This window comes from Mycteria americana, chromosome 6 (genome assembly GCF_035582795.1).
Source record: "Mycteria americana isolate JAX WOST 10 ecotype Jacksonville Zoo and Gardens chromosome 6, USCA_MyAme_1.0, whole genome shotgun sequence".
Lineage (NCBI taxonomy): Eukaryota > Metazoa > Chordata > Aves > Ciconiiformes > Ciconiidae > Mycteria > Mycteria americana.
The window spans coordinates 28846663-28874371 of record NC_134370.1 but is presented as its reverse complement, the minus strand read 5'-3'; the positions used below and the strand labels follow the sequence as shown (position 1 = coordinate 28874371).

Here is a 27709-nt window from a genome sequence, read left to right as displayed (position 1 = left end):
TTCCCCACCTTGTCATTTTTTCTTTACATGTTTCTATTTTGAGAACAACAAGCTGAAGAGATGTCATCCATGCTAGCAGAGAATAAAAATTCAGAGTTCCAACGGTCAGAGAAGAGAAATTACAACATGCAAAATGAAAATACTGAGTAATAACTACAGATTACGTATATAATGTACAGACAATTGCTCATCAACAGCCACAAGTTCCAAACTCTCGTCAACACAACAATTTCTGAATAGTTCTGTGGATTCAAGCAGAGAATTTCTATGGAAAAACTGAGTTATATAAACTGAGTCACATAAACTGAGTCATCACTCACACATAAATCAACATGAACACCAAAAAGCGTAGTCTGCAAAGAGTTAGAAGATAGACAGCTTTAATTTCATAATCTCTTCTCACATACATAAATTTAAGGCACAACCCAAAACCTTGAAACATTTAACCATAGAATCTTTACTACTGTCAACGTTACTACTGCCTTGTGCCAGTTGCCCTGGCAAGAATGAAATGTGGAACCCATCTTCCTTAAAAACAATCAAGGAAAGAAAACAGAACTTGACAAAACTTCTTTAGAACAGTCTTAACTACACAGAAAAACTCAAGGCTGTTCTCTCCACATATCAGGGACTAGGCTAGCATGAAACCAACTCTGCATACAATATATATAAAACTTGCATTAAAATGGCACATAATGTTTATACAAAATAAAACCTTAAATCATACAACTGTGATTTTTGTTCCATAAAACAAACATATTATTTCAGCATAATATAAGCAGAAAAGAAATAATGACCTGTTATTCATGGATTGCTGAGAGTACTATACAGAATCCTGAGCAGATGGCACATAAGCTTGATATTTATATTTTTTTGGCATTTATTACCTATGATTTTTGAACTGAAGAGAAGATATATGCAATATTATCTTTTAAAATGTAATTGCTTTAGGAGAAACAGGTCATTACATATTTACTTTTGGAGAAAAAAAAGATGCTTTAAAGCAGAAACATGAAAATAGCAGCTTTTTTAAGAAAAGCTCAATGCTCCATTTAGTCATTTCCACCACACAACTTGAGTAGGATTTTCCGGTAGTCTCCTGAAGTATCACCCTGGAAAGAAGCCCAGAAAAAGAAAAGTTGAAGACTTGTACTTTGAAATAGAGGAAAAAGAAGTGTAAGCATCCTAAACACAACATTAATGACAAAAAGAGATGAAGCCAGGGCTGAAAGAAAGCAGGTGTTAGCCTCTTAAAAAAAAAAAATTAAAAAGCCTGCTAATTAGAAATCACTCCAACACAAGTACGCAGTAAAATGTGCTCCTTCCATAACTGGAACCAAAAGTATCCATAGATAATATATTTCTTTAGTAAATTGAATTTGGTATACAGGTTCAACTACTTACCTGGGAACAGTTCAATAAAAAAGTCTCACTGAAAAGCTGTCTTCCAGCAAAAGGTATGAAAATATGGAAAAATTAATACAGAAGTCCTTTTCCTTGCAGTCAATGTAGATATTTTTCCAGGGGCAGCGAGAGAAAGTTTACTCTTTATTATGTTCAAACATTAAAAACAATGCCCTGATATCAAAAGATCTAAGGGGTTTTTTTCCACAATTAGAGAACATCTCTTTCACATTGTGGGCAGTGAAAGTCAGTATGGATGCATATACAAACATGCAATTAATCAGAAAAGGCACTGCTAGCTGAGTTTTGCCTGGTACTCTTATGAGTAAAAAGTGTTCCCTGGGAGCTGCTCATTAACTAATTTTGGTTGTTGAGGCTTGCCAATCCTTCTCACAGAACAGTTTCAGCTAGTGCCTTTATCTCATCCTTCATCTTCAGGTATGACTGAAAACTGTTTTGTCCAGATCAAAATTATTACAATAGTGACACTTCAAAGATCAGCATAAATCCTGTGCATGTGTAAAGCACAATCCGCAAAATATAAACCATTCCTGTTTATATATACGCTGAAAGGAAAGAACTGCTGTCCACTTACAAAAAAAGAAAAAAAGAGAGAGAGGAATTAGGAACTTTCTTTCCAAGGATGTTTTCAGCTCTACGTTTACAGAAATAAGAAGTAGAGTTTACATAAACATAACTCTGCACATGCATGCCCCATATTTAGTGAAACCAAGTTTTGAATAAGTTCAGCCCATTAAATGGGTATGGCCTGTCCCTGTTTCTGAATGGTAAAATTATTTTAATGCCAGATCAAAGGGGGGGGGGGGCAGAGAAGAGACACATACAGCTTTTCCACCAATGTCTCACTCTTTTACTCACACATTGGTGGTTACAGGGCATATAACTACTGCAGTAGAAGCAAATCTTCACTCCAGAGTTACACACTTGGAAAAAGCTTCTGATGGTGATCCTCTGTGGTGCACGGGCAGAAAGACCATATAGTTGCTGGCAGAAGACTCACATCAGGACTTTTTGGCACACACTATCCTTCACTTTCTTTACAGGATTCCTTCCAAACACCAACAAGTTGCAGCCCCTCAGTGTCAACAGCAGAAGGAATAAATAGGGGCTTAACAGATTTGGCACCTTCATTACAAGGTAAATGAAAGTGGCACCACTCACTCTCCTCCAGCTCTTACTACCCTCCCCATTGGCCACGCATCCCCTTGACTGTTGCTACAGCTGTTAATAGCAGCAGTAGGGTAGATCAACTGCTAAAGAATCTGAAGTTTAGTCTATTTCAAAAGTCTTGTACTTTCAAGAGGAAGAGGAAGCAATCTTTTAAAAGCATATTAGGAGCTTTACACTCTTTCAACACACACATGAGGTAGAGCACCATTGTTACTCAGTTGGAGGACTAAGTGGTTTCCACAAGATCATATACAGAGGTTGGGACAGAGACCAGACTTAAAACCAGGTCTCTGAAACCCCTCTGGACCAATTTCCCTTTCCTTCCTTGTCTGTTGGCTTCCTTCCCATGCCTAGCTCATCTAGCCCCCATGCAAAAGCAAGTGCTGTCTGTTCTCTGGCACTTCAGCCTCCACTCTCCCGACAAATGCAGCAAACAAAACAGACAGCTACACTCAGTGCAGTTAATAGCTATGCAGTGTAAGGATCCATGTTTTACTAGCAGAAAGGAAGTCACAGCAGGGTAGATAAAATCTCCAAGTCTTACAGTGATATCTGTGTAGAGGGATCTGCCATACATCCGCTTGTATTCTGCACGTATGTCCAGCAGGTCAACCTCGCTGCGTGATACCATGATTCGAATCAGAGTTCTGTCTTTTGTTCCTGCTCCCTGAAACAAACCAACCAACAATATAATGTATTAATAAGGTGTGGAAATGCTGGATGATACAGCACTAGTTAAAAACAAACAAACAAACAAACAATCATGTCCCCACAAACAGCCATTTACTAGCATAGCCCCATTGACTTCAATAAGCTTGAACAGAATTTGGTCTATCATGATTTAATAAATTAAATTTACTGGTAGGACACTAACAGTCATTTCTCTGCACAAGAACAGTTAGAAAAAAAAAGGGGGGGAGGTTTGTCAGAGGGACAGGGGGTCAAGAAAGTTTGGTGAGTTTAATGGCCTATTTATTTATTTCAGCTAGACCTCACTACTTAAAAAGATGTCCATTTCAATGAATCTTAACCATATTTGCGTTTTACCAAGTGAAGACTTTCTTGGTTTAAAGTATGGTTGTATGTATCTCTTTGTTAAGTGGATCAAATTAGCTCTATTTTTCCAGCCTTTCATAATAATGACTGCATCTTGATAGTCATCTGCCCACTGAAAAATGTAATACCTTCAGTTGAACAATTCATTCCAATGAGCTGTACAAGCATTTTAAAAAGAAAAAACACACTATAAGTTTATTTATCTTGTCACAGGCACCTACCTTCATAGCTTTCTGTAATCTCTCTGCAAAAAAAGCCGGCGTGTTCTTGAGGCACTTAACTGCAAAAAGAAACAGTATTACAGAAATCAGGTATTCCTCATCAATCAGAAATCACAGACATTTTTTGAGCTTACCCTAGATAGTCACGTGCTTTAATTTTACATAAACATACACTCGATACAACGCAGCTTCCACTCCTTCAGTTAGTACCGAAACGATTTAAATGATTTTTAATCCAAACAGTAGCTGCAATAAAGTTGAAGAACCTACTACACTTCATGGCTCAAAGCAAACTTTTCCGTCACTAGAAACCATCTAGTGTGAAGCAGCCATAATGAATCTTTGAAGTCTAATGACCAGATTCTTGCTTATCAAGGGAAAAGAGGGGATGGGGAGGGGGCAGAAGGCTTGAAGGAACACATAGTTAGTGGTGCTCCTGGCTTTTTTCCTAATTTAAGAATTTTTAGGCCATACATCTGCAAGGTATGACAAATTCAAGTCCTGCGCTAATACAAGTTGGGAAGCCACCTATGACAGAAACCTCACCCTTATTTTAAAGTTAGTTACTTTTTTTTTTTTTTTGCCACAAAGTTCACCAGGACTCCTGAAAAATTCTTGACATGCTTATTTAGTAATGACTGGATTTTATATTTAATTAGTACAGTTCATTAGAAATGTGAAAGAGCAAAATCTAAATCAAATTAGATGTCATGTTAATCAGGATAATAAAAGAATCCTCCATCACTCATCAGAATTAAAATCTATATATTGATCCTATGTTGGTTACAAGTAAACAATCATGAAATCTGTGGCAAACTACACAGAAAGCAAACCACACCTGACATTTTATAGCACACAAAGGTATTAAAAGCAATCACATAAAGTCAATACAAAACAAAAGGGGTAAACCTAAAGATGTGTTTCACAGCAACACACATTCTATATAAGAAAAACTACCTTTCTGAATAGGAAAATGTAGATGAGAGATAGCAGCTCACCACACACAATTGTCAATGATACATATAATACAATTCAAAAACGAATGACAAATGAAATGCATGTTTCTTCACCACTGTATTTAGCTAAAACAACACACTTGCACTTTAAGATGTTTGAAGATGTTATTGTAAGTTACCAGTTGTACAATCCAGAAAGCTTTAAAGAAAGCAAAATTAAATATTTTCAATTAGAAAACCTTTTTTTCCTGAAAATAAGGTTCACAGAACAAATGATGCTAACATCATTGACAGATATAGATATATATGTGTGTATATACATATATATACATATAAATAAAAAACCAAAAATCTGTTCAATAAAGGCGTTATTAATGAATAATAAAGACAATTCTTGCTCAAAAGGCTATTGACCTGTTTGCAAGCTACAGTCCCAATTCTGAATCTGTATCTACATGGAGACCTGTCAAGTGACTGCAAAAGTTCCATGAAGTCAAAGGACTTCCAAACTCTGACAGTACAGTTTCTTTACCGAGGCAATCTTTTTCTACAAACACTGGGAAATATTTCCTTTCCCTAAGTTTGGTTTTCTAACAATACTTTTTGAGGTGACAAATTCTGAATCCTGGAAAAGGTCTGCAAATGTATCACACCAACAGAGCTGGGCCCAGTTTGGGCCATTAAAAAGCCAGTATAGTGACAGCTTGGCCAAGCAGAGTAAGAACAAATAGTTACATAGTTCACATGCACAAAACAGGAGTGAAAAAAGTGAGGCTTTTAAAATTGATTCCCATTTTGCAAGATTTTCTTCGAAACTTCCATGAAAAAAATCTGTTGCGGTTGAGTCAAATGTCCTCTCCCATCTTGTTTCCAAGTGATGCAAAGTACATTTTTCCTATTTATTTCGGTAGGAGGTTTTTTGGATTTGTTTTTTGGGTTTTTTGATTTTTGGTTTTTTGGTTTTGGATTTTTGGTTTTTTGGATTTGGTTTTTGTTTTTTTGTTACATCGCTTTTCTAGTTACTACCATATTCAAAACCAAACAACACTTTTAAAGCAGCAGCTCTAGATACCACAGTAAATTCACAGTAATAAACAGAAAAAGAAATGGAGATGTAAAGAAACAGTCTTGTCTAAGAGACGAGAGACAAAAGACAAGAGAGAAAAAGAGGTCCACAATTTTATCTAGAATAAAACATTCCAAATAAAACTACTGCACAACAACTTGAGGCCTTGTCCCAACCTCATGGAAACTAATGACTACCTCACAAGGGACAATAATAGACTTGAGGTAAGAGTCTTTACTCTTCAGAAGTACTGGAAGCACTTAAAACCAAAGATTTAACAATGCTGTAACCACAGGAAATATGGGAAAAATAACCCCTTGGCAATCAAATTCAAGTTTTCTTTCTGCTAAAAAGAGGTAGAGGTAACTAATTAGAAGGTTAATGCCTGTATTTTGCTTGATTTCCAAAACTGTTCCAAATATTCCATTCTTACTGACTCAGCAGTTGGTACAAGTTCTCATTGCTTCTTAAAGCAGTGCCAAGTACAGTTAATAGTTCTCTCCCCACTTTGACATGTGAAATTTAAATTCTGCAGCTGCCTGAAGCAAAAGCTTCATCTGTCATTTTGAGGTGAATTAAGTGCCCTGCTTTACTAACCACAAGTGACTTCACTAAAAGCTCAACATAAAAAGCAGAAAACTGGAATTATTACTAAGAAGAACATCCTTAGCTAGAGTCACAGATACCACCATTTCAGCCAGTTGTAGTGGAATACCAGGAATGAACTTGCTAAGATGACACATACCTACTGCCAACATGCCCTTTTCCAGGTCTCCGGACATTTCACGACATATGCTTTTTTCAATGTCGCGGTTACACATCCTCTGGTACTCGCTGAAGACTGTTAATGGAAGAGAAATATTTCAGGAGTCAGCCTCACAAAAAGAGGTGGCACTCGTGCATACTGGATGGCTCCATTTCAATCGCACTTCTCAACTTGATACTACAGTATACTTACACAAGTTTTAATGTCTCAAAGACTAACACTATGTTATCAACCATATTGTTCCATTTACATGTCATCATGCTCCTTCTAGCTTGTCTAGTTTTGTCCTTATTTTTAAAGGGCTAGACCAAGAAACCACTGTAAGGGAAACAGTGAAAATTCTTCCAGGAAAGCTTTGGGTGTCAATAAAATTAAGAAGAAAACATTCAGGTTCTCACACACACACCCATCCCTTTCTTCTCCATGTAAGTGCCTCAATATGTAGCACATTTCAAAAGTTCTATGTAGTTACTAAAACATTTCCACCACTATAGACTGATGTAACACCTAACCACTAGCAAGTAAAAGGGGAAGGGAAGGATTGCCAAGTGTCTTGTGCACACACAAGCATGCAAAACTGAAACAATTCTAGTTTTTCAACTCTTTTACCAGAGTAACATTTGAACAAGTATGACCTCTCCCTGCTCTGGTATTCAAGAAAGATGATCATAATGTGCAGCTCCTGTGTACCCTTTCCCTCAGCAGAATTCACCCTCCTTTCATTGAGGTATCATTACACGCATTTTACAGATGGGGGAAATTCATGCACAGAGCAGTGTTGTACCTTTTTATTATTACATACAACAGAATCAAGTTACTGTTTACGTAGAGGACACCATTACCTGCTCTGAGGTGGGCCCTGCTTCTTGCGCACAGAATGGCGTTGAATTTGGATTCATCAGTTCCTAGACGGTTCTCTCCAGCTGCATATAGCTCCTACACACAGAAGGGAATTCACACTTCATTACTCAGAAAAGCAGTCAGGCTGAAAATCGGAGTTACAGATTTGCTTCCTTATAGCCTCTCCTCCTTTTATACTTATTTCTTAGTCTATGTACTGCTGGAAAACAGGAGCAAGCAATAAATAGCAATGAGTTCTAACCTTCCTACAACATGCTATGCTTGCAGTCTTCCTAGCTTACTGATGCATAAGTGATCAAACACAAGAGCTCCAGATTACTGAAGGGGGGAAAATTGTTTAAAAAGTACCTGAAAACTGTTCTTCCTAACAGGAAGAACATCCAGCTTTGTTTCTACACCTCTAGGTATGTAATAGGATGTTCTTGTCTTTTGGCTAAGACATACTAGGTAGAAAGCTAATTATATTACTATTTATATGACAGTAGTGTGCTGAAATGATCCAGGGTTTCGTCTTTGCTACGTGGTGAAATGGAACACACAGAAAAAGTAACGGGGCAAGAGTTACTCAGACCAACTGCCTTATTTGCTACAAAAATCCAGAGTTCCTTAAATAACAGGCAAAGGCTAAAGCAGGTGTTGAATAGATTAAAATTTAATTCATACACATATCACCCTCAAATCTCTTTGGACCATTCCCTTAATAAGCAGCACAATGGAGTAACCCAACACCTGGAAAAGCCAGAGAGCTGACAGAATGAGAGATTAAAAAACCCCCCTATGGACTCTATTCCCAAGAGCTTCATCTCTGTAATGGAGCTACATGGCTCTAACACTCTGTCAGGGCTTTTCATACCACTTCCACCCACTGAAAGATAAGCACTATATGAGGAGAAGTCACAAGGTGTCCAAAACTAAGAGTAAGCAGAAACCAGTCAAATTTCAGTGTATTGAGGTGACTATGCTTAGAAATGATGAAGAATTTCTACTGACCTGCACATCTCTTTGGACAAGAGACATGTCAACAGTTGTACTTTCATCTCTGTTTCCCTGAAAGGATTTGAAGATACAAAGTGTTACTGATGGCCTTTTTAAGAAAACAAAAACAAATACAAAACAAAAAAACCCACCACCACAAACCACCAAAACACCAACCAAAAACCACTACAAACACACACACACAAAACCCAAACGCCAAAATCCCAGCATGCAAGTACCTGAGAAAGTGAAATTAAAAGCCTCTGAAAGTGTCCAGATGTGTCACTTTTTATTGCTTCCTCCAGAGTTTTCTTAAATTCTGGAAGAGAGACACAGTCACGAATCATTATACACCCCTCCCTGCTCATTTCCTCAATGCATATTGTCAGTCAGTGATTAAGGAAGAAAAAGAAGAAAATTTTGATGGAACTGTAACAAATCTAACCTGCTTTATAGACCCTGTTGAGTTCCTGAATATGCTCATTACTGCGAGAAGCTAAGATTTCAATGAGACAATTTTCATCTGTGCCAACACCCTAAAATAAAGCATAAGGAGAAAATACACTCTTCAGATTCTCATCTTACTTCTACAACCTAGTATAAAAGAAATGTAATAAATACAACAAAATACAATTCAGAATCTAATCTTGTTATAGAAGTCAAAACAAGTAGTTTAAATGCTACTTATAACATGTTTCCAAGACACAGACATGTATTAAAGATACAATTGAACAGATAATTAAAATAATTATGAAAACAAAATTTCATTTTGAAATGCCATCCTTCACACCAGATTTTAGGCATTTTAAGAATCAATTTTTTCTACCATTAAAGATGAATTTGTTAATTCTAATAGGTAACTTTAACTAACTAACAGATAGCAGTTGCAATTACAATACAGCTAATATTATTTCATCCTCCTAGCTACTTTAAAATTGCAGCCAAAGAACCAGTAAATATACATACTGACTCAGTAATGGAAATATTTATTTCACCTTCATTTAAACATTATCTTGACATACAAATGTTTGACCTCTTTTTATTTTAAAAACCGAAATGTTTATAAAATACTGTGATTCCTTTAAAGAGAAAATACCCAATACTTCCATAATATTTTAGAAAAGGTTCAGCATGGGCTAGGAAAATACACTTTTCAGGTGGGGGGAAAAGACAAAAAGGAAGTACCCCCTGCCCAAAATCTTTATGAATCTAGTTTTCTGAAGTATTCTTGAGCACTGAGTGTAAAGTCAATGGAAACTCTAAACTGAGCAGTTTTATCATCAGTTCCATCACAGCTCAAAGCAAAAACCCGGAAACAAAGGCGCCCCATGCAGTAGCTGGCTTAGAAGAGAGCCACCTCAGTGGCTTACTCAAGACTATGTAATAAATGAACTGCAGAGACTGTTAGAACTCAGTTTCTGCCTTTTTTGTGTATTTATTTATTAATGTATTTTTGTTACAACACAAACCTATTAAACAGTCTTTACCTTTGACCTATGGGAATAACATTTCTCAATATTACTATCATATACCGCCAAGAAATGGGGTACAGATCAAACAGTGGGTTGAATATCTGGACGGAGAGGAGGGAATGTATGTTCAAGCTTTTAAATGACTACCAAAAATGTTATCAGCTCAAATATTTCCTCTATCTTATAAATTTGTATCTCCTACACAAACCTTTATAGCTTCCTTGATTTCATAAGCATCAAACATGACAGGTGTCTTCATCATTGCTAAGATTGTCCTCTCAAAGTTACCTGATAGCTCAGACTTGAGATCCTTGATCAAATCCTAATGAGAAGTAAAAACAAGGGAAAAAAATGCATAAAACACAAAACTGACAAACATAAGCACCACAATTGTGGAGTTTAACTAGAATTCTTTATGCGTAAGCATCAACAATATATCTTCAAAGTAAAGCTATTCCACTTAACAACACTAAGTCCAGTATAAGGTAACATGTACATCTAGGTAATTAAGATCCAATTAAATAGACTGCACAGACCAAAGAGTCAAAGTAACCATTTAGTAGAGAAACTGCTTTATATGTTTCATCTGAAACACTGCATGAAAAAGTCAAGAGTGGGTAAAAGCAGAACCCTAAACAGGCTATGACTTGTGAACCATCTTCTCCTTAAGCAACTTCCAATCTTTTTTTCCAAACACAAAGTCCTCTGACTTCCAGTGAAGGAATGTAGGCTCTTATTTCTTCTTCCTTCTGTTCTCGTGATATATTTACCTTTCCATAAGCTGTTTTGAAGGACAGGATGATCTTCTGCCGTTGCTCGTTTGAACGACTTCCAAGACAATCGATAATAGCCTGCTCATCGGTTCCTATACATGCACACAGACACCACAGAATGAGCACGCACGTCATGTGAGGACTCAGCTTTCTGTTTCCATTTGATCCTATCTCTTCTAAACCCAACCAAAGGACACGTATGCCTTTAATTCATCTACAGTATCTCCTCTTGTGTACGACCATAGAATTTCAAGCTCTATTCCCAATCACAAACAGTAAGAATACAAAAAAAAAAAAATCCCAAAACCAAATACGAAACTCATGATGCTGTTTATGCCTACATGAACTTCCAATAATGCTTCTGATAACCAAGGACAACCACATGTGAACTAGCCCACTCAGTACACACGTAACAATGGAGAAAGATCAGTGTTGAATCAAAGCTGCAATTCTACTTTTAACTGAAATGTAAATCCACAGACTGCTCACCGAATCCCTTCATGGCCTTCCTTAAGACTTCTGCATCCTTCAGAGGGTCAAATCCTGGTGCATCGGTGATTGTGCCTCGGTTTACATGCTAAAAATCAGACCAAGTTGAGTTGCATATTAGCGTTAATCAGTAAAAGACTGTGTTTTACTACTTAGGAAAGATGACCGCTGTTACCAATTTTCTTTTTGTTAGAAAAGTAACAGAGAAAACTCAAAAAACCCCCACCTTAAACAATTTGTTAATTTCTATACCCAAATTATGAGAAAATGCAAGGTCAAGAAGGTTCATTGACATTATATCTGGTGTCCAATTAATTAAGGTTTGATGAAACTGCATATAGAACTGGCAATACTTTGTTAAGTTAGGAAAGGCAAATTTCATTAAATCACGTCAAATCTTCCTTCTTGAACATCATGGTAAAACAGCATTTGTTTCAAGTCATATGAGCTTATATTGCTTGCATTTGGAAAGGATCCATCTCTCTCTTTAGTCAAGCTTCTTTTCATTACTTTCTTTTCAATTTTAGGGTCGGTTTACACTTATATACACAAAGAAAATGTAGAGAAACATATACACGGTCACATCTCAAAACAAAACCACTGAATGCTCTTACCGTTATAGGAGAGACTGTAGGCCCTGTAGTTCCTGGGTAAGAGGGCATAGAAGGATTCACAGCTGGGCCTGGTGGATAATTTGGCATGGGCTGCTGCCCTGGGTAAGGTGCTGGTGGTTGTCTGGGATAGCTCATCGGCTGCTGACCAGGCGGTGGCGTGGGCTGGCCTGGCACAGTGCCACCTGGGTATACTGGGTAAGCTGGCATTCCTGATGGTGGATTTCCTCCAGGTGGAGGATACCCTCCATAAGAGGGCTGTTGTCCCGATGGAGGTTGCCCAAAGCCACCTGGAGGGACTGGGGGATAACCCCCAGGTGTTGAAGGATATAAGCCTTGTGGTACGTTTGTCCCTCCAAAGGTCCCTGCCAGGCTGGATGCCTGCAATGACAGCCAATAAAGCAAGAGATGGGAAGGTGTACAAACAGTTGAGTTTAAATAACGTGCTTAATAAAATACAACCTCCCTCCCCACCAACACAGATAGGTAGTTCTGCATCCGCAAAAGAACTTTGCAATAATCATGTCTTGCTAGCAAGCAAGATGGGAAAAAACCTGTATTCAGTTGACTCTTGCTTTACTGTAATCATCAGCTGCCATACATCAAGAAGCAGAATGAACAGACACACACCTGCCACTGCATCCAGCATTACACACCACTCACATGGAAGAGCACCAATAGCCAAACACCTGTTATTCTAAAAACTTACGCCAATTAATCCCAGCAACACAAAACTATGCTTATCCCTTCTCTGTCCATGGCTGCCTTACATGACCACAGCATCATCGGAGTACAGGGATCTACTATAAGCAAGCTCTGGCTGTTTTAAGATGCGCTTAAAAGATGCGCATAGTAGTTTACAACTAGCAAGAGTTCCTGGACTACATTTGGAAAGACATCTGCAGAAACTGCCACAAAGATACTCCGCTCCACATGCAGTATCATCTTCCCATGTGACACACTCGGACCCTCTTGTACAGAGGAACCAGAAGAACTGACATTTGACGACTGCAGTGTTCTCAGAAGCTAGTCGCTGTGGACATTGCTGTATGCACCCTAGTTTGTTGCTCATTTTGACTGCTGGCTGCCAAATAATTTCATTTAATCATTGCCTCAGAAAGGCATTTATAATGCAAATGTCTTCCTACAAACTGTGCATTAGTTATGCAGCATAATAGATTTCTGAAGACTAAGTTGTCAGAAGTGTCACTCACTTCTACTCTATGCAGAAAAAAAAGTCACATTGGAAATGTCTGCATTTTCTTCAATGTAAAACATTTTTACTACCATCTGTTAAACATCAGTGCTTATAAAAGACAGCTGATCCCATATTCTTTTCAGGGATGAGTCATTGATACCTTAAATTGCACAGCCTTGTTCCTTATTCAGACTGGCCAAAATCCAGGTAAACAGGCAAAATCTGGACTGTGTTTGCCAACGTGAATACATTAGCAGTGGATAGTCAGTGCTATTAGTCTGTTCCCCTATTCCTCTGCACAGCAAAAGCCAAGTTATATTACTTTCAGGTCCATGACTTTTGAAGTTAGGCTCTTAAATCAACATTTAACTAGTGGTCTGCTTTCCTAAAATAAGGAATAGCTTGCAGTAACTGTTTTCTTCAATAGATGATATCGAATGCTCAACACCTAAACAGACTAGATATAAAGGCACAGAACTCAAGTGATAAACCTCTCAGTGGCAATGCCAGAAACACATCTTTGCACTTAAGGAATTCACAGTAAAACACATTAAATGAAAGCAAACTCACCATTCCAGCCATGTAGTTGGGATTGAACTGATTGGCATAGCCAGCCACATTTTCTAGACCAATTGGAGGTGGATTTGCAGGTGGATAGGCAGCACCACCCCAAGGACTGTTACCTGAAATCAAACACAGCTGTGCTGAAACAACAAACTACATTTTTTAAAACTTATTCCTTACTACTTACATTTCTAATGTAACATCTGCACTAGCAATCTGGGAGAAGGAAAATCAGCTGAAGAGGTGCAGGGTAGCAGTGCAATTATGATACAAAGAGAAGCCTCACTGGATATTTCTAATCACATTAGTTATCGTTGAATCTATAAGTTCTCATTTAAAACAACTCTAAACATATTTGAAGGTTAACACTGAAGAGTTATTACTGTAAACACCATATGCTGACTAGAGAGTAGTTTCTCTTAAGCTACAAAGTTGTCTGGGGATTCCAGTAGGAAGATATTATTAATTCCTTTTAGGCTGTTAATTTGAGAGATGTCTACAGAGCACGACACAGTACATTTACAGCTACCCAAGTCACAAAACTTGGCCACATACAGCAGTACAGTCCTGTCTGCACAGCAGTCTAACTAAGCCAGAATATTCTGCTGAGAAATAGGATTTACCCTCCCAGGCTAGTTTGGCTTCTCACTGTACACTGCTTCCCCTTCCCGAGTTAGCTTGCCTAACTCCACATTTCGTTATACCCATATGACTCCAGTCCTTTCTTTCTACCAACAGTACTAACAAATGTAAAGTTCGTTACCAACAACTATAAAGTTCACCTTGATAACAAGCAGTAGTTACATATTTCATCAGCTTTATATTATTGTAATTGATATCCTTTTTAACAGCCCTCTCCCTTCCATATACAACCATCTGCCTAAGAACAGTGAATTAGGGATAATGTCATAATTAAAGCCCTAATTTTTTTGAGGGATATGGTTTTAAATTGTGTGACTGATTTCTCCCCATACTCATTTTTCTCACCAGCTGCCTTCAAGACTCAGTACTGACAGGACACTGTTCCTTGACATTTATTGATTTTGGTCGAATTATGACCATCTCCTAGTGTTGTGTGCTTCGTTTCAGATGAATGAAAATGGACCTTATATGAGCATACGGTAGGCCACCCATATTATACAAATCAGAATCCCCAGCCAAGATAAAATAGGAACTTAACAAGAGAGCACAGAAAGCTTCAGTGAGTCAAGAAAATCCTGCACAGTCTTATTCTTCATGCATGCCACCTCTCCACTCCAGATAGGACCACCACTGCCATTTAATGTTTACCTCATCTAAACAACTTACCTGGGGCTGCTGGTGGATATCCACCCGCTGGGGGATAGCCAGGGTAACTCATTGCAAAGATCTGAAAAGTATGTGCGATACAGTTATTTTCTGTAATGCTTCACTAATTACACCACATAAAATTAACAGGCAACACGTTTGCAGTAGCCATTACCAAAATTCAGACATAAACTGCACGAGTTGCACAGGCTCTTTGCCAGGAAACCTCTTCCCACTTCCTTTTGCTGGACCAATAAATATGTTCAGATATCTAAGCAGTTGTAGAGTCACTCCTCAGACTATTTTTCTTATTTGTTTCCGTTACTACTTACTGCTCACTTTGTCTATTATGTTGTTATGGATGTATTACTTGAAAAGGCTTACTTCATTGTGCTATTATAGTCTCCAGAAGTTTGCAACCTATACAGAACAGTCTTATTAATCAAGAGTAGAAAATTATTTGACAAACAAGCCATGTCTTCAAGTGAGTAACTGTATGAGAAGTGTTAGAAGGCATTTGAATGCAAACATCTGCAAAAGTGCAAGGTCAGAGTAAGAAGCGGATACACTTCATGCTTAAAGCATTGCCATAAAATATGAAGGGTTTACTGAAAGGATAAGATCACTAGAACAAATTGGATCTCTCAAAGTTTATAGTGCCTCTGTCAGCACAGAAGTGCACAAAGTCATTAGCTGTCCAAAACAGAAGTGGAGGTCAAAAAGGAAGGACAGGTAAATGAAGGACAAAATGAAAATTGTTTTCCCTAATACAGAAAGCCATGTTTTAAACAGAACAACTATCAGGAAGAATGGTAAAAGCAACTCAAGGAGCTTGTTCCAGATGAAGAAAACACCCACAATCAGTCTTAACTTTTTCAAGGTTATTTTTAGTGGCAATTCCCAGTCTATTTTTAACTGCTGTGCAAACAGTATCCCTTTCCTTTCTTTCCTCTATTTCCCCTAAAGCATTCCCTTTTGCATCTGGTTTGTTTTGCCATGTTTTGGATTTCAGCTGTGGAGTTTTGTTTTGGGTTTGGGTTGGGTTGTGGGGGGTGCTGTTTTTGTGGGATTGTTTTCGCTTTGCATAATCATGTTAACTTCCCTTTCTGGTTTGCATAGCTCTTTTGCATAGCAACAGTGGAATGGAAAAATACCTTTTTTTTTTTTTCTTTTTTTAAGGAAAATACAATTAGGAAATCTTCAATTTATTTAAAAGCTGTTTGGACTTCATGCTGCATGTACTCATTTAAAGAGAGAGAAATGAACTAATAGAAACTGCAATGAACAGAGCAGATTAAAAGTTATAACCCTACCTTACTTCTACTCTAGTATGTAAAGCGTCTAACAGACTCAATAAATAAGTGAATGCAGTTTCTCAGCATTAGAAAACGCCTCTTTACCAGTAAATCTATAAGGGATGCCTTTAACTGGAAAAAAATTATTTCTGTGCATGCAATTTAAGTATTGCCCTTCCATTTGTGCCATCTGTTCGTGCTCCATCCCCCCTACAAACAGAAGTGCCAGGGCTATAACCATTACCCCCTTTTCCTCTTCCGACAGGTGTAAGAGAGTTATCAATTCACCCAGCTCCACATATGAGGAGACCAAGCAGGATGCACAGCTGGGAAACTTGCTGACATCTTACAGAATCAGGCTTTAAATCACTAAACAGTCAATCACAAATGGCCACATTTAAACCTCAAGAAAGGTCCTGGGAAGTCAAAGCCACCCACAACCATCATGGCCCAACTCTGCATATTTGACTAGAAGAATAGACTATAGATTAGCTAACATGACACCGTTCATGACCAGATTATATCTGAAGGGTAAAGGCTCACAAAAATTTTTATATTGTATCAGATGCTTACAGGATGCTCTCTGTAACACAGTAAATGTTTTCCCCACATTCCCTTCAGCCTTGGCTTCCAGTGAGATCTTTCACTGCAGTGCTATCTAGAAGTTTTGGAGTAACTTAAATATCAAGGCTGTTGCTAGCATTTATTTTACCACCTCCACACAGAGCAAATTACATTCTACAGGGCCACGTTAAGAAAAACCTAGATGTTCAAACAGGTTCCAGAGCAGATTCTTGAAAGTTCAAAATAACACCACTACCTACAGAACAGCCACTCTTCTACTTAAGAGAGAGAAGTTTGCTGTAAGAAGTAGCTTCTTTTATCAGATCTGCTGCTACAGCTGAAAAAAAAAGGTTTTGATTATACAAGCACTTCTCTACATGACTAAGCTTTATGTAATTTTTCATTTCACATGCAAACACAGTGCATAAAAACTACAGCACCAAATCCAGCATACAAGACAATTACTGTGCAATATACACAAGGGAGTGCAAACTCCATGCACAGCAATCATCAGGGAAAGCAAATTTACTTTTCTGGGTGTGCCCAATGCATATCCTACACTAAGATTTGGTTCCTATCTGTGTCCACTCTTTAATGCTAAAGCTAAATCTTGGGGAAAAAGTCTCTGATGGTCATCCCTGCAGTTCAGCAAAATAATGAATTTTTACTTTTTACTTTGATGCTAAATACTAACATAAAGAGCATACCTGTATGGCAGCAGCTACCTGGGATCTATTTCAATGCTCTAGAGAGACAATGTTTCAGCCTGAACATCTTCAAAAAGTCACCGCTCTTCACTGCAACTTTACACAACATCATAAAGCCGAACACTTTAATAAAGTAGATGCAAATTCAGGTTATAAAACCCATCCAGATAGCACTTGCAAGATATTGTTATCCCAAGAGAATCATAACTGCCAGAGGCAATGCCTGCTGTTACCCACATAAGGACTGATAAGACCCCAAGCTGACGAGGCCAAAAAGCAAAAACTCAACATTTCCGAGTAGAGCTGAAAGCAAAACACGTATTCTCCTCCTCTGCTGGAAAAAGAGCAGGCAGCTTCCTCTCCTGGCGCTTCGCCATGCTCCTAACAGCCCACACCGGCGTGTTTGATTGCTGGAGGGAGCTGCCAGGCCCCAGCCACAGGTTGGGACGGCATACGTGGCGGCAGGGGAGCCGCACAGCCAGCTGCCCGCTGCCAGCCCGCCCCACTGCTGCCTCTGGGCAGGTACGGGTGCATGGGAGGGCAGAGAGGACAGGGGAAGGGGGGGGGGGGGGGGTCAAATCAAGAGAAGGCAGCCTGGCACGCTGGCACTTCAGAGCCTCACTACACCAGTAATTGGCTTTACATAATAAAACACAGCCACGGTACTAAAATAAAAAAGAACAATTATTACTCAAGTCACTCAAAAAAACTAAACAAAAAAACCACAACCCAGATTCTTAGCATGCATAATGCTTATTAGTCAAAGTGTACATTTTTTACATACAAATTATTACAGCATTGAAATGAATTTTTTTCCTTCATGTGAAACCATAATTATTTTTTATTTATTTATTGTTAGCTTCACATGTAAATACAATAACGATAGGACACTCCAAAAAAATTATGATGCCTTTTCAATAAAGCTTTAGGTACAAATTTAAGGCAAAAAGGCTTGGGTTTTTTTTTTGTGGTAGAGGGTGGGGAGCAATGGGATAGACATTGTTTTGCTTAGCAGGGTTGTTTGCTTGCTTTTAATCCCATGTAGAATGTTCCCTTCAAATTGAAAAAAAAATTAAAAGAGCCTTTTGGCAATTAAAGCTGAGGTTGAGAAATAATGGCTAACTTTATTAGCAGTCTGAAAAAAATGTTACTACATACATAACAATGTTCCACTTGCTTCTTTTGAACACCACATTTATCCAGGACTTTTCCAAGGGGAAATTTTCCCACACTGGTTTGATTCCAGGCAAACTAGATCCAAAAACACACCAACTTCTCACGTCCAAAAACTTCCCTGATCATCACCTTCTCCGTACTTCATCAAGTTTCTGTTGTCCGTTTCTCTAACTTAGCAAATATTTACCCTTCTAAGTTAATTTTCCCAACCATTCAGACAACTTTGTCTCCCATTTCATCTTCCAAGCCCATTTTCCCAAATTTCTTCTGCTACATCCACAACATCTTACTGAAATTGTTAGTGATGAGCAGCACTTGCCTGCTGACAACAAATTGGTGACATAGGCCAGGGAACACAAGATGCAGAAGTCCACCCTGCTACACAAATACCATGTGGGAGGACACAGGAACAGCAAGGTCTGTGTTTGGTCAGCCATAAAAGAAGTAGTGCATAAGAGGAGGAAAAAAAACCCAAACAACCAAACCACACACGGAAAGAGGGAGTGCCTTGAAGAAAATACAGATCAAATACTGTTAAGGTCCTCTCCTCATTCCCAGTGTTCACCCTGGAGGTCCACCTCAAAACTCTAAATAAAGATCTGAGGTTTTACTCCTGCAGTGGACATCCCTCTCTTGCTTCACACCGCAAGCCATGAACCGCTCAGGCTCTTGAGCATTTTCCTGCCGCTTTGGCAAAGCTGAGAGGGAACAGACTGTTCATAAGAGATTAGATCTGCGATATACTTTTAATGGGAATCTTGAAAATACACTCCTCTAAGCCACAGCACAGCAGAAAAGGACTACAACCGGAGATATTTATAACAAAAATACAAATTACACAATGATGGCAGAAGTAAAGAATAAAATTTTAAGGCTGCCAGAAAACTTCTGTTTCAAGGTGCAGTAGAAATAAGCTCAGCAACTGCATTCACGCCCGTTCCTGGAATTTATTTAGTGGCTGCTGTTCAGGCTCCAGCTATGCCATGGTCCAATAATTTGAGGTCAAAAAACGATGAAAAGACTATGACCTGTATTTTTTCAAAATAATTTGTTTAATTACGCCCATTTCCCAGGGAACACCGAGTAAAGTTAAACCCTTGGCCTTTACTCCTCCTCCAGGTTAATTACCGGGATGTAGTACAAAAGGCTGCCTAAAGCTATAAATTACAGAACCTGCTCCGAGGCCGCTCCCTGATTATGAAACCAGTAGAACAGAATTTATCACCTTACAATATGCTGTGGATTTTCATCAGAGGTGACCTGAGGCATCCACCACTGTGCTTTTACAAGACAAGGACAAGCCACAGCCAGCATCATACTAGCTAACTGCTATTTTACCAGCCTGAGCAAGATTTATCTTTGACTTACGCACTGTAGCATAGAAGTTGTTCTCTCCTGTACTAGGTGTAAAATTCCTCATCCTGACAGGTAAAAAGCCCTGCAGTTTGGTTTTCCATTAAGTCTTCTGTGTATGTGACTCCCTGTCTAGCGTTCCTTTCACTACGGAAAAAACGAATTTACTAGAACGGGTTCCCCTTTCAACAAGGCTTAAAGTAGCTGAGTTCATGCCAGCCAAAACTTAGGAAACCTCTTTTACACAGAACTTACCACTCATAGTTTGCCCTTAGGAACCTTTACTGATCTTCATTCAAAAATGTATATTTAAAGAGTACTAACACACCACCCCTTTCCTAGAAAAAGATGTTTCCTTAAAAAACAAACAAAAAAACCCAAGCACCCCCTCCCACCCCCCCCAACTCCGGACAGATGGCAAAACAGAAACATATTCAAATAAGGGGGCTTTTTAAAACTATCCATTGGAACTGCTTGCTAGTATTACGAGTCAGGAGCACTGCCAGTTTTGATGATCCTTCTAATTCAATAATCACCATCATCATTATTATTACAGAAATACTTCATTAGAAGATAATCTAGCATTTTTTGACCTGCTGGGGTAAGCGGGGGGAAGCATCAGAAAGATAGCACTGACAAGCGTTAGTTAAAACAAGGTAGAGCAGAAGAGAGATGCTATGTCCAACAAAGAACAGCTGAATGGGAAGACGGACCCATAAGCCACAACCGACCTGTAAAAATGTTAAATAAGAACATTCATGTAACTGATAATTTTCAGTGACAGAAGCATAAACTATGACGTTACAGCCTTACCGCTGCAGGAGATGCTAACACGAGGTGATTGTGTCATGGATTCTAAACAAAAGTGCAAATATTCGCACTGCGATTCTCAAACCTCTAGCAACAAGAAGTTAAGTTTTAAAACCACTGCTCATAATTTAATTACATATAAGATTAGCCCACTTCAAATATTTTATACTGTTAAACACTACTTGAAGAGTAATTTGAACAGCATTAGAAACACTCCACGCAACAGAGAAATGCAGGAGAATATATGACCAAAATAAGATTCCCCAAGATAGTGAAACAACTGCTTTGATGGTACCTGCACCAGTTCAAACTTTGTATTTCATAGAGTAACTTAGGTTAGAAGGGACCTCTGAGATCATCTAGTCCACAAGGAATTTCCCAGATGACTTGTTCTGACCTACAATTAGCACCTTTTATTGCTTGCTTTTATTGGCTAGTGAGAAAACAAAACAAAACAAAAATGACACCACATTCAACTAAGACCTCAGAAGCCTGCAAAGGATAATTCCGATGCAACAGGCAACTTAGCCACTTCATGACAAAGTTCTTTAAACACCTAGTAACAATAACCAGCATCAGCCATGCTACAGGAGCAAACAGGGACCAAAAGCTCCAACAACCAGCCCCCTTGTCTCCTTCATGAGACAGGCTCGTCCCAGCTTGAGCATACTCTCCTCTCCCTGGTACATCTCCTTGACAACTCAAGACCCACATGGTTCACAGAGGGTCAAAATCTGAAAGGGCAAGTAGGCCAACCTCATATTCTAGCTGCCAGCAGAACCAGGTCTGCTGAAGATGGCAATGTAACACCATTCACCAGCACTGAACCACAGAGATGCAAGTAGTTGAACAGAAAGAAACGTACTTCAGTGCTTGGTTTTATGGAGCATTGTCTTAGGGGTCCAAACAGGAGACAACAGGGGAGAGGGAAAAAGGTAGTATAACGTTACCACTCAGTGGCTGCATTTCATCATTGTGAAGATCCTGCTTATGTAGCTAAACATGTGTTCCCCCAGCATACAGTTTCATTCAGCACCTGTGACTTTTCTGGGACGATCACAGACCTCTTTGGGTTTACTTATCAGTCCCTACATACATACTCAAGGCAACATAAGCCAAACAACTTAATTGAACTGCATGGACTCTTGAAATCCACATGCAGCAAGAACATGAGTTAATTCCAGGAGGCCAACTTCACTTTGGCTTCCTACTTTGCCCTGATCCAAGTGTTTCCTTTTGTAGCACACTCTTGCAAAGTTCTCTTTCGAATACTTACATACAGGCAGTCAAAACACATATGACAACACAGATAAAGACACCTTCCTAACAACACAACAAGCAAGAAATAATACCATAATAAGTTTATGAGATGTTTGAAGAAATAATAGAGCGATGTTGTTCTATTTCAAACTCATAACCTGTCATAGAAAATAATCTGTTGCAAAAAACAGTCATGCTATAAATAGTCTGAATTATGTTCTCAACTGACTAATGCTTCAGGGATTTATACACATCTATTTTAAGTTCTACTACGCAAGAACAAATTTTTACATCATCAGTGCAAGTAAGAATAGGTAAACACTAATTACTCCATGTCACCAAGTACACTCTGTGTGGGAAATCCTACAGAACTAAAGTAATAATGTAACGTTCAGTACTCTAAAACAGTTTACAAGGAAAAAACCCGATTGTTCATTTCACACCACCGATTTGTAATTAGTTGCTGTGCCCCAGCCTGAAGCGCAGAGCCAGGGAGTGGCCCTGCTGTGACAACAGACAGCTCCAGCATTCCCCAGCCCCGCAAGGCAACAGGAACAAGAGGCAGACAAAAGTTTTCCATTAGGTCCTCTGCCAGTACTTCCTACATTTACATTGTACTTCCTACATTTCATTTACATGTACTTCCTACATTTACATTGTTTGGGCTGCAGAAGAAACCAAATAACACCAAGCTGTTCAACTGATAACTCCCCAAAGAAAGGCACACTTATGAGACCTTAGTTAAAAGCTGTATGGATGTACCCCTACGTGGCACAAAAAACCTCTGTGCTCTGTGCTGACAGCCTTGGGACTCCCTAGCTGAAAAAGAGGTAAATATGAGTGTGCAAATACACCAACTTTTTCTTAAAGGTGACGGCTTTCATGCTTTCTAGACAGTGAAGAGCTTGCACATACAGCTGTCCAGCAACACTAGGAAGATTATTACTCATCAATGAGCAGATGGACACCCTTTGTTTGTTCCTGACTATAATGAAATACTCATTTCCAGCCGATCAATTACTTCTTCACAGGAATTGACTTATTCAAGAACCAATTTAGTATAGGAAACCAGAGAGCCAGGTATTTCACAACAACCATGAACAAGCGAAGTTATAAAAGAAAGCAAGACTATGGCCTTCAAATCTAGTCTGCTTGTGGGATCAGCAAACTTTAGTCCTTAAAGCTTATTACTAAAAAAGAAGTATTTTCCCCCCTAAACCCTAATATTCATAAAATACATTTATTCTCCTAGCTAATGGAAATCTGAGTATTTTCAAAGCACTGTCAAGTGCAGCCAATAACCAGTTATTTGGACTATAGATAGGTGCAATGTTTACAGAATGAGTGCAGTTTCCCAAACTTCAAGTTGTTCTCTCTAGCAACAATAAAGGGATACTCACACTGTCTGCTTTAGGCAACTTAAGCACCTAATTTAGAGCAACTTGGTAGGCCAAAGTTAGAAATCTAACATGCTTTTTTACCCAAGCGAGAGGTCTTTGGGAATGTCAATCAGATGTACAAATTAATCACAGCGAGTATCACTTCACATGCATATTGACTGAATGGTTATAGTAAGGTTTAGCACAAACAGAGGCCTTGAGAAGATTTAAAACTCATTTGGATCTTTAATATGAGATTAATTTGATTGACAGTTCTTAAGCCTGCCAGAAGGTGGGATCCAAAAGCCTGAATCAGAGGCCCACCTCTCCTAATGATGAATTGAATACTGATTAATGGCTCCAAAGAAGGAAGGAAAGTGTGCAGTCCAGTGCTTCCTCAAGACAACAGCTGAACTAAAGCTAGAACAGAGCAGCCCATTGGTGACACTTTCCTAATGCCCTCAAAAAAACCCCACTCACGCTTTGTAGTAAAAAAAAAAAAAAAAAAAAAAAGCACAAGCTTTTAACCTTCTCTATTAGCAAATAAGACAGTATCTTCTCTCTCAACCAGACAACATATAGCAGGGAAAAAAAGGAAGCAATGTCTGGGAAGGACTTCTTTCCATTTCTTTGTATATCTTAGAAAAGAACACTGCTACCGATCGGACAGCACAGTGACACTGCACTGTACAGGGAACAGCCAGGTAGCAGGGCTGTGTGGGGTTGTGTTTGTTTTTGGGAAAAAAAAAAAAAAAAAAAAAAAAAAACAACCAACCAACAATCACCACCAAAAAAACCCAAAAAAACCATATGAAGCCTATACAGTCTAAGTTCCTACTATCTAATGATTAGCACTGGTCCACATTCAGCATCTGTGACAGCTGATTAGTATGGATACAATTTCACACACACACAAAAAACCAGCTGCTAAGCATAGGCAGGACTGGTTGCCTGGTCATCACAAGCACGTAATAAAATTGTCTCTCAGAAGGACACCAGCAAGTCCCCACTCTGACCCATAACTGACTTGCCCCAGTCAGGATCTAACCTCCTATTAAGATTTTGTAGTGAGCTCTGATAAAATGTGGAACAAACATGGAGCAACAACAGAAGTAATACACTGTAAATAGTTACTACTGCCCTTTGGCTTACTTATCTACCACTTGCGGTACCGCATTTCATTCTTCCCAGCTTGGGGAAATGCCTGAAGGAAATTCAGCATTTACATCAAACACACCTGCTTTCAAATAAACTGGCAACAGCAAAAGCAAAGGGACCACCTCAGCTTTGGTGCACAACAACTCAAGTTTCAAATGGGTGAAAGTGCTGCTGACAGGAGCGTAAACATGCAGCCTTTTCTTTTTTTTTTTTTTAAAAGGCTTTTGCTACCTTTTTCAAAAGCAACCCAAACCAAAAGTCACTACATACAGCTGACAAGTCTCCATCCTTATTTCCAATAGTTTATATAATACAATTTTAAAATATATCCAATAAGAAACATGTTTCAAGGTAGCAGGCATAAATGTATGAAATAAAAGAAATTACGTTGGTGCTGTTACTCAGTTGTATACTTAATTCAAGGGAAGACTCTAACTGCAATTTGAAGCTGACAGAGAAGTTGCTATGGATGATTACACAGAGCCTTGGCTAAAAATAAATGAAACTTTCAATTTGTTAAAAAGCCCTGCTATTTCTGTAGCCACTATTAACCATCTGCTCTTTTTGATTACATCTCTGCTTTAACTATAGCTTTCTTTTTTTATCCCTAGATCACTATCACAGAACTAAGATAGGAGGCTCTATCTTAGCTCCGATTAATGTAATGCTATTGAACAGATCCTCTGGATGCTCCATCTTCTGAAACTTGCTAGAGGTTTAGGAAACAGCATGTCCTGTAGCCTTCAAACTAGACAGACTTCTTGGCTTGACTTTCTGTAGTAGATCAGGCTATGTGTTTTAATTGATCTAACACTACAGTCTTTACAATTTTTTTTCTTTAATATACTGTATTGACTACATAAATACCTCCATAAAATAGCTCCATCCCACTATGGTTTTGTTATATCTTTTAGTGACTTTTAACATTTCACAGAATTTCCAGTCTGACAATTCAAAACTTCTGGAGACTACAGAGAACAAGTTAAAGCAGTGACATAGCATATGAATGAGTGTGATGACTACAAAAATTTTAAGTCCAGATTCACAGAGAGGTTCTGGCTCCTAACCTCATACTGAGGTCAGGCAAGAGAAAGGTACATAAATATCATTGTTGACATAGACATAAAATCATAAGGCCTTTCAAAATCTTGCTGAATCTGTATTATATATGGTGCAATGTATTATGCATGGTGCTTTGCGGGCAGGAGGGGAAGAAGTCACAAGAGTAGCTACAGAGGCACTTTCAGGAAGGAAAAATTTAGCAGAAATGCCACGGGGACTGGGCCACAGGCGAAACTGGAAGCAATGTGCAAGCTATCTGCTGCATCAGTGGGAGGAGAGTGGCCCACATGACTCTTACAGCAGCTCTAAAACCAGGAAATCATAGAAATAGCGAAGCTGTGGGGAAAGCATTCATGCACTCAAGCTTTACAGCAGCCACACAGGAGCACTGGTTTTGTACCGCCTCTGATGCTACTGTACGTGCTCCAGCAGAGCACTGACTCACTCAACAGAAAATACTGTGTGCTGGGGGGTGTCAGGGAATGAACCCCCACCTCCTACAGCAGCCAGGCTGTCAGATGCATAAAAAACTACTGATTAGCTCCTTCGCCAAAACACATTGCACCAGCACTTCTCCCTCTTGTCAGCCTGTTTTCTCTCCACACCTTCACCTCAGTCTTTCTGCCCCCATGCATCTGTCCCCATTTTGCCCTGAGCTGCTTTCCATGCTTCTGCCACTGCCTTCAGAAGCTCTCTCCCTCAGCTGTTCCTCCCTATCAGGAACAGGCTTCCAGGAACTACCGTTAATGTGATAAACGAGGAAAAAACATCCCAAGAAAATCCTCCCCACTGCCCAGCCTCTTTTCTCCAGAAACCGGATGGAGACAGCAAAAAACTCTGCTTTTCTGAATATTGAGATGTTTATGCTGTTTTCTCTCTTACACAAGGTATAGCAAGAGTTTAAGAACTTCTGTTTTAAGACACTTTAAGTACATGTAGTGTAAGAAAAAGTAAAGTATATTGCAAGCAGTTTGTAGAAAGGGATGTTTGGCAAAAAAAAGCATTGTGTAACGGCTCTGACAAGACTACCATCTTAGGCTTCTTTCCCTTGTTAACCACACGCATCAAAATAAAAAAACCAAAATAAGCTGAGGACGCAGGCCAAGTGCCGAACTGCAACTCCAAGAGCAAAACACTCATTTTCCTCTGAAACCACCTCATTTGCCTACGGAACAGGAGCAGCTTTCTACGAACCGCGGAGCTGCTGCGGGCCCCGACCTCCCCCTACACCAGCCCCCGGGCCGTTGTCTGTCACCCCGAGTGCGCCACGGCTCCTGCCGCCCCGTCCAGGCGGACGGGAGTTCCGTCACCCCGGGGACACCAGCCCGGCCCGGCCCGGCCCGCAGCACAGGGAGGTACTCGCCCTCCTCCTCCTCCTCCTCGTCCCGTCCCGTCCCGCCCCGCCGCAGGGGCCGCTCCTACCGCCGGTCCTCGGGAGCCGCTGCGGCCGCTGCCCCACCTGACGGCTCGGTCCTGCTGCGAGGTGGCGGCGGGGAGCGGCAGGAGGAGAACTCGCTGCGGCCGCGGCTCCTTCCGCCCGCCGGCCTCGGTGCGAGGGCGGGCCGGGGGCGGGGAAACGCAGGCGGAGGCCGGGCGGTGGAAAACGCGACGGCTGCGGCGGGGCCCGGCCCGGGCCGCCCCGCCCGCTGCGGCAGCTGTCCCGGCCGGCGGGGAAGCGCCGCCGCGGCCCAGGCCCGGCGCCGTGGCCCTGAGGGAGGCGGCGTTCCTGGGCGACCCGCCTTGACGAGGCCCTTGGGTCAGCTGTCAGCGGCCTGCGCCGGCCGGAGGACGCCCTCGGCAGGGCAGCGTCGGCGGCTGCTGGCTGAAAACAAGTTGGCGAGTTCCTCAAAACAGGTTTGACAAAAAGGCGATTTCCAGCGAGAGGTCCGTTTCATAAAAAACAAAACAAACAGGGAAAAAAGTAACTCCACCCATCACATGGGCAGCTTGGGCTTTCCCCTGCCATACATCATCTCCCGAGGGACTGGGTGACAGGGATGTAGCAAAACCAAATCAAGGCAGTTACGGTCCAAGTCAAGGTGGTAAGAGTTCAGC

General features: G+C 39.9%; 1 protein-coding gene across 1 annotated transcript; it reads right to left on the bottom strand.

Annotated features, from left to right (window-relative positions):
• Nucleotides 1-363: 363 nt before the first annotated feature.
• ANXA11 (annexin A11) lies at nt 364-27356 on the bottom strand. The gene is made up of 15 exons (XM_075505185.1): nt 27077-27356; nt 14912-14972; nt 13610-13722; nt 11845-12222; nt 11231-11318; nt 10739-10833; nt 10177-10290; nt 8942-9032; nt 8736-8815; nt 8512-8568; nt 7503-7596; nt 6640-6735; nt 3873-3931; nt 3140-3262; nt 364-1112 (listed from the first exon to the last, which is right to left on the bottom strand). The coding sequence occupies exons 2-15, from the start codon at nt 14961-14963 to the stop codon at nt 1053-1055; spliced, it is 1500 nt and encodes a 499-aa protein (XP_075361300.1). The 5' UTR covers nt 14964-14972; nt 27077-27356; the 3' UTR covers nt 364-1052.
• Nucleotides 27357-27709: the final 353 nt, after the last annotated feature.